The sequence below is a fragment of the Dendropsophus ebraccatus genome, chromosome 5 (genome assembly GCF_027789765.1).
Source record: "Dendropsophus ebraccatus isolate aDenEbr1 chromosome 5, aDenEbr1.pat, whole genome shotgun sequence".
Classification (NCBI taxonomy): Eukaryota; Metazoa; Chordata; class Amphibia; order Anura; family Hylidae; genus Dendropsophus; species Dendropsophus ebraccatus.
In genome coordinates this window covers 108251554-108268163 of record NC_091458.1, presented here as the reverse complement: position 1 = coordinate 108268163, position 16610 = coordinate 108251554, and the positions used below count along the sequence as shown (strand labels likewise).

General features: G+C 45.3%; 1 protein-coding gene and 1 pseudogene across 4 annotated transcripts in view; both read right to left on the bottom strand.

Annotated features, from left to right (window-relative positions):
- Positions 1–14868, bottom strand: part of MAP4K4 (mitogen-activated protein kinase kinase kinase kinase 4) — a 122589-nt gene extending 107721 nt beyond the window's left edge. For all 4 annotated transcript variants that reach the window (XM_069970972.1, XM_069970973.1, XM_069970974.1 and 1 more), the window contains exons 1-2: positions 14502–14868; positions 13238–13303 (exon numbers count right to left, since the gene is read on the bottom strand). In XM_069970972.1, the coding sequence (XP_069827073.1) occupies positions 13238–13303; positions 14502–14558 (123 nt within the window). In that variant the 5' untranslated portion in view covers positions 14559–14868. The remainder of the gene's footprint in view (positions 1–13237; positions 13304–14501) is intronic.
- On the bottom strand, positions 9586–9752 carry LOC138794284 (U2 spliceosomal RNA; annotated as a pseudogene).
- Positions 14869–16610: the final 1742 nt, after the last annotated feature.

Below are 16610 nucleotides of genomic sequence, written 5' to 3'. Positions count from 1 at the left end.
CAGCAAGAAATCCGCTGCGGAGCATGCTCGAGTCCATCCGAACCCGATCGTTTGGCATTTGATTAGCGGTGGCTGCTGAAGTTGGATAAAGCTCTAAGGTTGTCTGGAAAACATGGATACAGCCAATGACTATATCCATGATTTCCACATAGCCTTAAGGCTTTATCCAACTTCAGCAGCCACCGCTAATCAAATGCCGAACGATCGGGTTCGGATGGACCCGAGCATGCTCGATGTCCGCTCAGCTCTACTTGTAGTAGAAGAAATCTGCTCGTTAATAGCACCTTCCTGCTTTAAGGCAGCAGAGTGGCTCAGTGCTGCTGTATTGTAGTGCTTGAGTACCAAGTTCAATTCTGACCAATATCTTCATTGAGACTGCATATTTGCCCATGTTTGCAGTCTTCGCAGAAATCTGAAATGTGCTGCAATACTGATTGCTATTAAAGGACAACTCTCGTGCCAAGAAAAAAAAAAACACAATCAGAAACTTAGTTTTTATACTTATCATTCCTCATGAGCTGTTACTGTTTGAATTTCCCACTGTCTGCATACCCCCTGATTTCTCGGTCTTAATTTCTTCCTTACTTCCTGGTTTCAGCTTCCCATGATGCACTTGACGGGCTGCTGTGACATTACAAGTGCCTGCCCCTCCATTCACTTCAACTCCCATCATACACTAAACATGACCCCCTCTCTCTCTTCAGTCAGGCTGCTATATAATCACACAGGTTGTCAGCCCCTGCACACACATACTTTCACTTTGCAGGATGGCCGTCCCTAATTAGGTCAGGGCACCAGGGGAGAGATAAGACGGGGGTCTGTGCAGCTCATCTGCCGGGATTCTGTCACTGAGGGAAGATGAGCAAGTGACATGACTCAGACGGCTTGCAGTTGCTCAGCCAATGGGAGCTGAGCAAGCAGAGTCACCTGACAAGGTAGGGGAGGGGGAGGCTGGTGTAACAGGAGCTAGAGCAGCCCTCCTGCTGATGACTCATCGTCACAAGAAGGAGCTGAGAGAGCAGCCTGGGGACGACAGTCATTAGGTATGTGTGAGTTTCCTACACTTCCTGGTGGTGGGTTGAAAGGGGAAAAGACAGGGAAGGAGGGCAGATAGGTGATTGAAGCATATTACAGGTTATATAACTTTGTAATGTGCTTCAATTACTGGGAAAAAGTTTTTCATGGGAGTTGTCCTTTAGAGTCTATGGCACCTCATTAAATATAGTGCCATAGACTTTTAAAACTGCTGCTAGGAGGTAGAAAAAAAATAATAAAAAAAGACAATTCTTACCGATTGCTCCGTGCGAGCAATCGATATCGCTGCAGATTTCACTGTGAGAAACTTGCAGTATGAAATCCGCTGCAATATGGTACGTGTGAATGTGCAAAAAAATAAATAAATAAAACGTATAGCTGCTAACCGGCATCCAATAAAGTGGGCCCTCCTTTCTCAAACAAGGTGGTATTTTAGTCAGTATTTGATCCTAATTCTGGTCAGTATTTTCAGCCAAAGCAAGGAGTGGATTTAAAAAAAAAAAAAAGAAAAGAAAATGGAAAAAGGTAGAAATCTTTCCAATAGAATTTCTCTCCTGGCTTGTGAAACCAATCTTACAATGTTAACTTTGTGTCAGTTTGAAAGACATATAAACACACTATGCGGGAGATTTATCAGCATGGTTTGCCAGTTTTCTGCCATCAAAACGTCCCAAATCTTTTGTAAACAAAATGTACAACTTTTTAACTTTAAGTGTCAGGCTCTAGAGGGGATAGCCCATTAGAGCTATCATAACGTACGCAAGAAATTGGCAAAATTTATGTCAGCATTCTATTTCAGCTCAAGGCTAACATAGATATCCAAGTCTGGTACTTGGAATGTGTCGCGACACTTGTGCCTCTTGATAAAATCTGGTGCATCTACAACCAGCTGTCTTTTACAAGGGTACCTTACACTAGGCTCCTCTCCCCATCCTCTGTATGGAATTGCCTTGAAGGTTGACGGACTGCCTTTAAGACAGACAGGCATGTTTTTCATTTAGACATTCCATGTTGGTCGGTATGCAGTTGCTAAATGTTATGCTATACTGAAGGTGAATTTCTTGAATTTTAACAAAATCTGCTTCTCGTGAACAGGTAGGAAATAGAAGAAACATACACTGCACCTATTATGTAATTAGCAGTGGGAACAATGGAATATTGGTGCTATCTTGGGTCCATATGAACATAACAGGTTATTAAGACACTTGAGTCTGTGACCAGCGCCAACATGACCAAGGTGACAGTAACCACCCCAAGACATGACTGTTCTTGGTTCTATTTCTCAACAAATAACTGGTTTGGGCAGACAGACTAGATGTTTCAAGCAGAGCATATGCTCTTATGCCTTGAAACAAAAACTTTGCCACAACAAAACTAAATATAACAATCAAAAATGGAGGTCCATTGTCCATAACAACACACATTGCTACGGTGGCAAAGTGGCCAATTACAAAGGAACAGCAGCGGGTAAGTACACTTTGTTATGTACTGTATTTAGTCCAGTCTGTCCTCTTTTCAAAATAAAAATACATCCCCATGATCCCTGCCATGTGAAAACCACACATTCAGAGGGACAGGCCAGCAAAGTGTCCCTTTAATGGACCCAATATATTCTACGATTGACTAGGTTTCGTCCATTTCCCAAATGTAAAAGCTTATTCAAGAAGAGAAACAAGTACAGCAGACCACTTTCAACTCCCACATATTATACATTTGGGTAATTGACCGAACATAGTCACTAGTACATGTACGCCGCAGTACATCACCTTTGATATACCACCCGTGCATGATGTGAAAACAGTTTAACGTGTATGCTGACTCTCAGACATCTTCAGGTGACCCCCTCATTCTCTGTTAAAAGGGTTCTCTCATAGATGCCATCCTCTGGTTCACTTAAAACCAAATAGGACTATCCTTATGCCACATTTCACAAAAAAATAATAATAAACTGTATACTGTTAAGTAGCCATTGTAGGAAAAGTGACACATTTTATAGGCCTTAGCACCATACTGGTAAACTAGAGAAGGAGAACCTACTGCAACACCAATGTGGTCCCTAGATTCTAGTCCAGGAATTGAGTACTGCAAACAGTGCTAAACACCGACATATTGCTTTTTTACTTTATGCGGCACTGAAACATGTGGTCTGGTTACAGTGGAAAGAGGTATACATTACATCCTATTGTGATTTTACAACAGAAGTCACTGGAATAGCAGGGGCCACTGTGAGGGTGTTGCATAGGTTTTTTTGAATACAGTTGTCAATAAGTCTGTCAGAATAAAAGACAAAAAAATCCACCAACCCTATTCTTAGATTTTAATTTGACCTTCCATCGATTCACGTGTCCATGGTCTAGTAAAGCTTGTCGTTATACAAACCTAGCATCAAGACACCACACAAACAGTACAAAGGAATCCCGAGAAATCCTCAATCTTGCAAAATGGAGTGAAGGTTATTATGTTCCGGCTAGCTCAAGGAGGCCAAAGCCAAAACGCATCCTCTGTAAAGACTGCACTAGGAATAAATTTTATCGTTTTGCAAGATTGGCGAGTGCTGGGACTTCTTTGTGTACACTGTTGTTGGACTGTATGAGCATCACGCATAACGGAGTGCCGACACCTTTGCACATCACAAAACAACATTGCCTCAATTATAACTTCTTGTATGATTTTACAGATTTTTTTCTAAGCAACATGTGTAGTCCACATGCTAAGGATTTCCACATATAAATCAATGATGAACGTACAGATTCTTAAAGAATGCTGCTTTATCCCCATGATAAATGCTTGAAAAAAAAAAAAATAAGTGTACTTTTACAAATGTATGAAAATTCACCCTCTTGCAATAAATTGCTAAAAATTCCAACACAAAACTGCATAGTAAAAATACTAAATAAAAACTGGTTTATAGGGTTTAGATACAAAATTATTAGAGATGAGCGAACCTCGAGCATGCTCGAGTCGATCCGAACTTTCGGCATTTGATTAGCGGTGGCTGCTGAACTTGGATAAAGCCCTAAGGCTATGTGGAAAACATGGATATAGTCATTGGCTGTATCCATGTTTTCCAGACAACCTTCGAGCTTTATCCAAGTTCAGCAGCCACCACTACTCAAATGCTGAAAGTTCGGGTTCGGATCGCTCATTTCTAAACATTATCTAAGGCACTTGTTTCCCTAATCCCCGGACAAGTGCAGAAGGCACCGGACAAGTGCAGAAGGCCCAACAGCAGAACAGTACAACATAAAGGTGCAAGCGAAGGTGCACCAGAACCACTGACAACAATATATTTTTTTTAATTAAATATTTTTTAAAAAATTATGTTACTATACACCCTAGCCTACAGAAAAGTGTGGTGTGCATACAACCAATATACAGTACATACAAGACTTGTGGCCTGCTATGAATTGCAGAGCCTTCCTTAGTGACTTGAAAAGCAGCATGTTGGAAGAGTCCTGACAGCTATGCCATGGCAGGACAGATTATTTTGGAACTGTAAAATAGAGACATATTGCTGTTCATGATAACTGCCACAATGTGATCGACTTATTACTACAGAAAAGCAAATTAGCTGTAATTCACCAATAGGTAACAAATACACAAGGGAAGATTTATCAAACATGGTGTAAAGTGAAACTGGCTCAGTTGCCCCTAGCAACCAATCAGATTCCACCTTTCATTCCTCACAGACTTTCTTGAAAATGAAAGGTAGAATCTGATTGGTTGCTAGGGGCAACTGAGCCAGTTTCACTTTACACCATGTTTGATAAATCTCCCCCATGGTTTATAACACAGGACGGAATGAACTGTGCGAGGGTTTTGCACTATTAAAGCACTGAATCTGCATAACGTGATTGGATTGTGTAGAGTCATGCAAATCTGTGCGTCATGTGAATATCCTGAAATTGACACTTACATATTTCATTTACAGCAGGGGTGTCCAACCTACAGCCCTCTAGATGTCCCATCATTCCTGGAAAGCCATAATGGGAATAGTAGTTCTGCAACAGCCGGAGAGCCACCAGTTGGACGTCCCTGATTTAAAAGGGATGCTGGCCAAACACTTTGGATAGCTGGTTGGGCAATGTTTTTTTTCCTCAAGTCTCCCCATCAACATGCCCTCAGTTCAGCCATACATACTAAAATGTAACACGACCATCTTCCCTCATCAAGTCCCCACAATATCTACAGACCGGACAGCTGGTCCCACCGAAATGGGCTGATTGACAACTTTCACCCAATTGACCCAACTGGGCATATATGCTGTTTCTACATTAGAAAAGAAAAAAAAAAGTGGATGTATACCACCTAAGAATAATATAAATAAATGAAAGATTGGACAGATTGATTTAACAATCTGTTTACTCCCAGGGAGATGCTGGTTGGTATTGCACAATCTACTTTGCCATCTCTGGATCCATAATACAGCCGCACTTGATGGCCTGACCACAGGTCTAATGGACTGAACTGTCAGGATTTGTACCTGTAATATGGATGCAGAAACATTTCCATATCATCCTTTGCTATAACTGGCCTTACCTAGACCCTTACATCACAGACACCTCGTACCCCAAAAGTGAACTTCAAACTCATGTCCTCTAACTTGGTGGAGTATAAAGTTGATAATCCTGCGAATAATGCATCGGTAGACTTATATAGGATTTTACCTACTTACTGTGCATACACATAAAGGGATGCAAGTAAGCACTTCTCATCTCCCCACCATAGCCCCACAGCAACAGATGTGCCCTGATCTCCTTTACATTGGCCCAGTGACCCCAACCAGGCGGTCAGAGAAGTGATTAGCTAGGACAGAACAATCTGGGATTCTGTAAAGTGCCGCATATATTACTTAAAAGCAATTTTAAGCTGACCTTACACAATATGTTGGTTGGCTGAACACTGGTTTGGTTTTGGCACTCCTGCCAGTTCCCAGTTTCTTTATTCAGCAGACTATTGCTCTGCAATCAGTCTGCAGCACCTGCTGCATTTAAGCTCTGACAGCTCCTCTATGTGAGGCATCATTCAGCATAATGCAGCATACCCCTTTAAACTTGCAAACTCTGCTTACTGTGCATGTTTAACTAACTGAGGAAAAGGAGACAAGCTGCTGCCAGACATATAGCCTATATGAACATGCCTATATGTCATGGTCCAGGCTCCCAGATGCAGACAGAGGTTTGGGTTGCCGTGGAATCATCCTAAAGGTCTGCGAATTCCATGCATAAGCCATATTAAGATGAGTAGGGCTCATGCACAGAACTCAGATGCTTAGGACAATTCCATGTCGACCTGAACTTCCCTCAGATGCTGCATCTGCACACAAAGGTTCTGGAGCCTGGAAATATGACAGGTACTCTTTTAAGTCACAGCACAACAGAAGTCATAATTAAAAAAAAAAAAAAAAATTATACATATATAAGACTGTGCATGCAAACAGTAAATGCCTACACAGCCCAACTACCATGTTAGCTCATGAAAAGATACTGGGCCTGGTACTTCTTAATGCGATCTAGGTCACACTATACCAGTCACAACTGCAGCCACATGTTACTCAATGTATATCGATATATGGAGCACAAGTACATCAGGTTATGCAACATTATGTGCAACATTAAAAGCCTCCCATTGCTAAGAAATGTGTGGTCTACAAGCAAGACTACCGAGAGCAGAGACAATACACTGAGAACAAGGGATGACATGGAGGCAGACAGCTGTGTAGGAGGCAGATACACTGACGGTTATTCCAGGTTTTGTTTTCTTTTGCTAACATATCATTCAAGAGGAAGTTGCCGTCTTCCTGAACAAGTTCAGACATGTCTGAACTGAGAAACCCAGGTGATTCCTAAGACCATAGCTTCAGATTCATGTTATCACTCCTGACTGGAGCTGCAGATACCATGGTGCTTCTATTCACACGTAGTGGAAATGCTGAGCACTAGAACTCTGCAGGACCATCCATGTGGATAGGATCTTCTCCAATCTCATCCACATGCTGCTCAACTTTTCCCGTATAAAAATTGACCAGTGGTGTGAGCGCATTTCCTTGGTCTTCCTGCCTGTGCACCACACCCAGGGATGACACATGACCAATGCAGCCAATCACAAGCAGCAAAGGTTACGTAGGTCAACAACTGGTTGGGTAAGTGGAAAGGATTGCAATAAGAGCACCAACGAGTACCCCCACCCCATTCCCTCAACAACAAGCAGTGGGTTGGACCTGCAGGGAAATCTGAACCACAATCCGCAGTATTTTGTGTGAATTCAGCTTGAAAAATCGAAAAACACTCCAATGGCAAACTTGTAGGACATAACCAAACCAGACAACCACGTTCTAAGAAACTGATAACATTTCCTTACAAAATATCATAACTATATGCAATAACTTATGAGATCAAACAAGTATAACCAAAAGGAATCGGCAGCAGATGATAACTCTCCGTTCTAATAAACACAGACATACGAACGTGCACAACCTGGAATGCAGTAATAATAATAATAATAATAATAATTTTTATTTATATAGCGCCAACAGATTCCACAGCACTTTACAATTCTGGGGTACATACATAGACAAAAATAGACATTACAGAGAGAAACATGTAATTATCCATACATGAGGAGTGAGGTCCCTGCTCGCATGCATGAGCTTACACACTATCAGGAGGGGGGTTCTTGACACCTACATACAGAATAACAGATTGGTGAAAAACAAATCTGCAAATTACATTACATCAGGCTACATATCTGAAGACTGCCTAGTTTTAGGGTGCCTTCACACACACCGACTCGCAGCAGAAAATTCTGTGCGAGTTTCTGCTACGAGCCAAGGTCCTGGAAGGCCCCTATCACTACATACAAGCAGTGGTCTGAAAGACCGCTGCGTGTATGTAATGCAGACGCCCCCTTAACCTCCCTTAACCTTCGGCTCCCGCACCGCTGTCTCTATAGATTACCTGGCTCTGGCTGCACGGGGTCCCGAGGTCTGCGGCAGAGCAGGACCCGTGCAGCCAGAGCCAGGTAATGTATGGAGACAGCGGTGCAGGAGCCGAAGGGGTTAAGGGGCGGCTGCATTACATACACGCAGCGGTCTTTCAGACCACTGCTTTTATGTAGTGATAGAGGACTTCCAGGACCTCGGCTCGTAGGAGAAACTCGCAGGGAGTTTTCTGCTGCGAGTCGATATGTGTGAAGGCACCCTAAAAAGGTTTTCCAGGAAAAAAAAAAAAAAACTACTGACAGCTTATCCAGTGGATATCCTATTGATACTTGATAGTAATGGTGCGTTTACACAGATTTATCTGACAGATCTTTGAAGCCAAAGCCAGGAACAGACTATAAACAGGGAGCAGGTCATAAAGGAAAAGCTGAGATTTCTCCTCTTTTCAAATCCATTCCTGGCTTTGGCTTCCAAAATCTGTCAGATAAATCTTTCTGTGTAAACGCACCCTAAGAGTGCTAGCATCCAACACCCCCGCCAATCATCAGCGTCCACATTACACCAAGAGCAGGACCAGAAGCAGCTAGCTCCGTGCTCATAAATCCTGGTTACACCACTACACTGAGTGCAGTGCTAACTGCTTCCTGCCCCTGGCTTAAGGAGGTGCCAGGTGTTAGCACGCCGGTGATTAAAGCAACTCTGACCCCCCAAACCACTTGTACCTTCGGACAGCTGCTTTTAATCCAAGATCTGTCCTGCAGTCCGTTTGGCAGGTGATGCAGTTATTGTTTTAAAAAATTACTTTTAAAGTTGCAGCCCCATGCCCCCCTCCGTCCCTCCTCCCCACCCACTTTATCATTAGAAATGCCACTGGAACATTTACATTGCACAGGTGTCTTAACGATCCAGCCCATGTGCTGTGGTAACACAGGTGAGGAATAGGAGGCCATCTGCCTAGAGCATTCCTAATGATGAGGAGGGTGGGGAGGAGGGACGGAGGGGTGGTGCAAAGTTAGGGCACAGATACACCTGCAATTTTAAAGTGACTGTACCACCAGGCCCATGCTGAAGCACTGGAGGCGGGCCGACCCACCCTTAGTGGGAGGAAACCCTAGCCCCTCTATGATAGGGTTCCATTGATTCTAATGGAGTCACGTCATGGAGGGGCTGGAGTTTCTTCCCACCGGGGGTGGGTCGGCCCGCCTCCAGTGCTTCAGTCAGGGCCTGGTGGTACAGTCACTTTAAGGGTACAAACACACACAGCAGATACGCAGCAGATTTGATACTGTGTTCAGTTATTTAGATCTAATCTGCTGCGTATCTGCTGCGTATCGCAGCAGTAAATACGCAGCGTATAAGCCGTGTGTGTTTGTACCCTAAGGGTACAAACACACACCGTATACGCAGCCTATTTTCTGCTGCGATACACAGCAGATATGCAGCAGATTAGATCTAAATAACTGAACACAGCATCAAATCTGCTGCGTATACGGTGCGTGTGTGTGTGCCCTCAAAGTAATTTTTATGACAATAACTGCATCACCCGCAGAACAGATCTTGGATTAAAAGCAGCTATCCGAAGGTACAAGCGGTTTGGGGGGGGGGCAGATTGTGGGTACAGAGTCGCTTTAACTATTAATAGTCACCAAGCTCTTTTTCCATCTCCCTGTTCTAAAAATCCATTTAATATATGGTCCCCAGATAGAAGAAGTATCAGATATTAAACTGATAAGAACAAATACTACACTTGATCTTAGCCAAAAGGCCGAGAAGCGATAAGACATGCCCTTTATAAGACACATTTTAAAAGGGTCTAACGTAAACGTACAATACATGCGGCAAGAGTAACAAAACAGGTGTCTGGCGCATTTGTAATATTAAATCTGGGGCATGTACGGTACCATGCCAAAAAAATGGTTATGATTCAATATGTAGACAACAAAGCGGCAAACATATTTATGTTAATCGCACGCAATTTAAATCTAAAAGTCTCATTCACATTAGTACTCATCCCAACCGACTGATAGAAGTGGCATTATCAAATGATGTAATGCCATAGATGGTAATGGAAGGAAGGATCAATTGGTCAATAGAGATGAGCGAACCTCGAGCATGCTCGATCCGAACCCGAACTTTCGGTATTTGATTAGCTGGGGCTGCTGAAGTTGGATAAAGCTCTAAGGTTGTCTGGAAAACATGGATACAGCCAATGACTATATCCATGTTTTCCACATAGCCTTAGGGCTTTATCCAAGTTCAGCAGCCACCGCTAATCAAATTCCGAAAGTTGGGGGTTCAGATCGACTCGAGCATGCTCCAGGTTCGCTCATCTCTATTTTTGACACTTATGGCCAACTTTGTACATGCTACAGTTTCTGGTCACTTTGCTTGTCCAGTCTCTCTCAATTTCTAGATTTTACAATCTACAAATTTCATAAATGGCAGGTCAGACAAATCTAACCTGCTGATAGCCCCTATAGCGCCAAGGAAAAAAGTATGTGTCTTACCTTCCTCCTCAGCACTGGTCCCACGCTGTCAGTCGTAGTAAACCCCGCTCCAGAGCTCCATTCGAAGCACTGCCGTGGTATCTGGTCTGCCCCTTCTAATGATAATGGAGGGGACTACTAAGGGTGCTCTAAAGCGGAGTTTACCCCAACAAACCGCACAGGACCAGTATCAAGAAGGAAGGCAAGACACATATCTTCCTCCTAAGCATCCACACTGCTATAGAGAGCTATCAGCAGGTTAGATTCGTCTAACCTGCTGATAGTTCCCTTTTAGGGTACAAACACACACGGCAGATACGCAGCAGATTTGATACTGTGTTCAGTTATTTAGATCTAATCTGCTGCGTATCTGCTGCGTATCGCAGCAGTAAATACGCAGCGTATTTGCCATGTGTGTTTGTACTCTTAAAAACGAAAGGCAACTGGAATCTTCCTATTCGTTAAGGCTAGCAATTTATATATAATACTGCTTATCAACATCATCCTCTTATTCTGTAAATGAGATGACCAAGAAAAAAACATTGAATTATTCACAGTAAAACACTGCTGCACGTTTCTAGCTACAGACTCCAGTCGCTAAATAGGATGACCTGTAAACTATAATGTATGCCGGAGCAGGATATTTTTAACCATTTTGCCTGTTCACATGTCACACCTTACAAAATACTAAAGCTTTGCCATTTTCACTGAATGATTTTTTTTCTCAGTACATATAACACCTCCCAGAAAAAAAAAAAAAAAAAAAGAGTATACATCATTAAAAATGTACCGTCTAAAGTCACATAAGGTCTAATACAGCTATCTTATTGGGTAAACTGTGTGAAAACTGGCAAAGGGCCCTTTAAAGAAAAGAGTTATCCAAAGACTAAGGGCCCTATTACGCCAAAAGATTATCTGACAGATTTTTTTTAAGCCAAAGCCAGGAATGGATTCGAAAGGAGGGGAAATCTCAGTCTTTCATTTATTACCCGTTCTCTGTTTATAGTCCATTCTTTATTTCCTTTTCTCTGTTTATAATCCATTCCTGGCTTTGGCTTCAGAAATCTGTCAGATAATCTGTTAGTGTAATAGGGCCCTAAGTTATAACCTATCCACAGGATAAGGGACAACTATTCATTGTGGTGTTTGGCCAGTGGACACTTACTCGCCCACTCGACAAGTGACCTCCATGAATAGCTAATCTTCCTGATGGCATCACGGGTGTGATGAAAAACGTACAAGGGGCTTACATCACTATTTTATCAGCAACCTATCTTACACTCTTATTGATTGGTGAGTTTAACTATCAGGCAGGAGACAGTGACATGGATACAGTGTAAAAGATTGTGCTTTTAAGCATTTGCTGGTGTCTCTTATATTTTAATGAGTACATAATAAAAGTAAAGTTTTAAAAATCTAAGAGGGGTATTTTTCACCCAGGGCCTAGTGCCTGTTGGCAAGTCACATAACAAGCACAGTCTGATAGGCCTGTATTCAGCTTATCCCTCTGCATCCAGTGAGATCACTTCTTATCATCCTAGTCCAATCACGATTAGTCACATCTGTAAAACCACTCACTGCACAGTCATGCAACCCCAAGAGATGCTGCATCCATTTACTGTAATGACGCCGTAGTCTACTACCTCCCCTGAAGCTGCCTGCATGAGGCAACACATGATGGAGGCCGACTTCCTATTCTACACAGGGATAGAAAGGTCACATGAGAAAAGGCAGCATCCAAGGACAACACTCCTCTATTACCATCTACCCTGAACACGCCAGACATCATAAAACAACATGGTGGTAAGGTTACTTGTGAGGCTCCTTCTAGGAAAACCTGTACAGCATCTTATGTCTGTTTTTAACATACAAGCAATGTGTGACTGGAAAAGCAGACACAATGCCGTGCTGTGAAAATAATGGCTCAGAAGTTGTCATATTGACAAAGCCACATACTGGACAGGAAAAGAAATCTGTGCCAAACCTGGCCGATTCCATGCAATAAACCCAGCCAATTCCACCAATTCCATGCAATAAACCCGGCCAATTCCACCGATTCCATGCAATAAACCCAGCCAATTGCACCGATTCCATGCAATAAACCCGGCCAATTCCACCGATTCCATGCAATAAACCCGGCCAATTCCACCGATTCCATGCAATAAACCCAGCCAATTCCACCGATTCCATGCAATAAACCTAGCCTTAGTGATACCTGTACTAAACTTGGCCAATTCCATATAATGAATGCGGCCTATACATTGTCACCTATACAGACCGCGCCTACGTGTCATCCCACATGTCATCATTTGCAACAATTTAGTGGTGTGGCGAGTAGTTTATAAATGTGACCCAATGTATCTCATGCCAGATATGGCCATGCAGTACACAAGGAGGTCCATGAGGCAAAATGCCATGTACCCCCAAAAAATGGAGATCTGGAGAGAGGCATGGCGTCATTTCTGGACCAGGTCCAACCCCGAGCACATTGTTCAGAAAGGAAAGTCTGATGTTATGTGTGTCCGCTGTATATAAGCCATGCATCTAAATGCTAGAGATAACTGCACAGGCCCCAGCCCTGGGTACAGTCACACTGGCTGTACTATACATAGAATATATATACTTCCTAGTATGATGTTTACCTCGTGTGCTACCTGAGATTGTTACACTGCATGCATGTTAGGTACACATTTATAGTTCTAGTAGAGATAGATACAGCACCCCCATCATCCTGCCATGTCCAGCTACACCACCCCCATCATCCTCCCATACACACCTTGTATACTTGTCCATAGGTGCCATTTCCAACCACTTCCACCAGCTCAAAGATCCCAGCTGGATCCTGTAAGAAAGCAGAGCACAGGCCGCATTACATGGGGGGCAGGCTGCAGCTGTGACATGAGGGGCAGGCTGGGTGCAGCTGTTACATGGGGGGTAGGCTGCGTGCAGCTGTTACATGGGGGGTAGGCTGCGTGCAGCTGTTACATGGGGGGTAGGCTGCGTGCAGCTGTTACATGGGGGGTAGGCTGCAGCATTTACATGGGGGCCAGGCTGCAGATGATACATGGGGGCCAGGCTGCAGATGATACATGGGGGCCAGGCTGCAGATGATACATGGGGGCCAGGCTGCAGATGATACATGGGGGCCAGGCTGCAGATGATACATGGGGGCCAGGCTGCAGATGATACATGGGGGCCAGGCTGCAGATGATACATGGGGGCCAGGCTGCAGATGATACATGGGGGCCAGGCTGCAGATGATACATGGGGGCCAGGCTGCAGATGATACATGGGGGCCAGGCTGCAGATGATACATGGGGGCCAGGCTGCAGATGATACATGGGGGCCAGGCTGCAGATGATACATGGGGGGTAGGTTACATTACATGGGGGGTAGGCTGCAGCTGTGACATGAGGGGCAGGCTGGTTGCAGCAGTTACATGGGGGTCAGGCTGCAGATGATACATGGGGGTCTGGTTGCAGATGATACATGGGGGTCTGGTTGCAGATGATACATGGGGGGCAGGCTGCAGCTGTGACATGGGGGGGGCAGGTAACATTACATGGGGGGGCAGGCTGCAGCTGTGACATGGGGGGGCAGGTTACATTACATGGGGGGGGGCAGGCTGCAGCTTTGACATTGGGGGGCAGGCTGCAGCTGTGGTATGGGGATCTGGCTGCAGATAATACATGGGGGTCTGGCTGCAGCAATCACATGGGGGTCTGGCTGCAGCAGTCATATGGGGGTCTGGCTGCAGCTGTTGCGCCCTAATTTCTTGCTCTCGCCACTTGAGGCACATGCCAATACATGCAGACAAAGGAAGCCAGTGTGCCTGTGCCCCCAGCAGCCCGGGCACTGCAGGGAGAGGCAGGCGCCCCCTCGGCCCTGTGCTCAGGAGCGGGCCCACCCTGCCGCCATCCTCGGGGTCTGCAGTAGCGGCCGGGGCTCCGGCCATCCGTCCGCCCAGCAGCAGTACGGCGAGCCCGGGGCCGGGGAGGCCGCTCCACGCCTTTCCATTGTGTAGCGCGGCGCACACTCACCCGCAGGGAGGACAGGTCTATGTCCACCAGACTCTTGGCAGGCGAATCGTTGGCCATGGTCGCCGCTTATTGAGCGCTCTCCCCGGCAGCAGAGCCTGCGCCCTCCTCCCCGCCCTGGATCCAGACACAGCAGGGCGAGATCCTCCTCCCTCACGTTCTCCTCGCAGGGCTCCGACTCGTCATTGGGGTGCAGCGGCCCCTGCTCTCCGGCGTGCCCCCTCTCTGCGAGCGTCGCTCTTGTGCCCCGGCTGCAGGATGGCGAGCTTACACCATGTTGAGGTGGCAGCTCCCAGCACAGTGATCCGGGCTCGTCTCTCTTCCTTCCCTCCCCTCCCTCTTTTCTTCCTTTCTTCCTCCCCTCGGACACACAGACATGCAAAGAGGAGACAGAGGGAGGGGGTGGGGAAGAGCAAATCCTCAGCCAGCACAGCTACTGGAGCCGGCAGCGCCAATCCCGGCACCCCGACATCTTCTCTGCCCACCCACCGGTGCCATGGGGTGCCCACACCGTCCTCACTCTGCCAGGCCACTTTCTATAACTTCACTACCATCTGGCCGTACACAATAGCGACATATTGGTGGCACGATCTCAGCTCTTACTGTCAGTGATGCTGTCATTGCTTAGGGCTGAGTTCACACTGCAGCAGATTTGGTGCGGAAATTTCCGCAACTGAAGCTCTTGTCCATCAAATGGATAGGACAGAAATGGCTGCTGCACCAAATCTGCCAGGATCTCTGTACATTGGAGCAATGGAGTCCTAGAGATACCATGCAGTGCTTACATATCTACCCACATGGTACTGACAAGGTGAAAGGCAACTGTCCCAGTTGTATTTTTATTTACTTTCAGGGGGAAGTAAGGGTATGTGCACACTATAAATCTGGGGGATCACCCGCCACGGATTTCGCAGCTCACCCCTACTCACGCCCACGCACATCTCTACCTGTGCCATAGACTCCATTCTATGGTCAGGCAGATTCCGCCATCGACCCCGGAGAATGGAATGGTTTATTCTTCACGTGGACAGCGGAATCTGCCTGTGCATAGAATACAATGGCACAGGTGGAGATGCGTGTGGCCGTGAGTGGGGGCGAGCTGCGGAATCCGTGACGGATAATCCGCCCGGATTCTGTAGTGTGCACATACCCTTAGGATATATGCACACAGAGTAATTCTTGCTTAAAACTCTGTGCGGAATCCGCTGGCTCCATAGGCTCCATTATATGCTCTGGCGGATTCCGTCGTCCGCCCAAAGAATTGACATGACAATTCTTTGGTGGTGGGGGGGGCAGAATCCGCCCGAGCATATTATGGAGCCGGCGGAGAGGGAAGCATGGTTTCTCCATGTGCATATACCCTAACAGAATGCACAGGAGTAACACCTAAGTATGTCCCCATACTCTAGGACCCACTACCCCAACACATCAGACTAACCTTGTGGTCAAAACGTTTAGGATGAGTTCACGCTAGCCCAATAGGAAAGCATCTGCAGGTCTAATGATCCAACCTGACAGCTGTCCGTTCAGGACATCAGCAGAGATGAGCGCAACTCCAGCACGCTCCAGTCTGATCGTACTGCATTTGAATACTGGTGGCTGAGGAAGTTGGATGCAACCCTAGGAAATCTGGGAAAACATGGATACAGCCACTCCAGCAGTTGTGCTCATCTCTAGTCATCAGTTGTGACCAGGCCTCTAGTGTGTATTACCAGAGGCCTTATTTATTGTGTTTTTTCACCCTTCTTTTTTTCCTTTCTATTGAAGAATGCGAGGCGGAAAACACTAGAAAAACACCAACATACCAGAAATACACTGGCATATTTTGCCATGTTTTTTTCAACCTATGAGGGTTTATGGGAGAAAAAACTGCCACAAAAATACAGTAATGCAGCCAACAAAAAACACACCACTAAAGGCCGGGAAAAAACGCCATATCAGCATGGTATTTCATAATTCCTTATTGACAGATAACATCTGGCGCAGTGTTTATGCCAAAAAAAAGTGACAAATACAGCTTTTTTGGTGTTTTTAGACAAACACTAAGGGTATGTGCACACTGAGTAATTTAGACAAAAAGTCAGTCGCGTAATCCGTCGCTTGAGCCCGCTC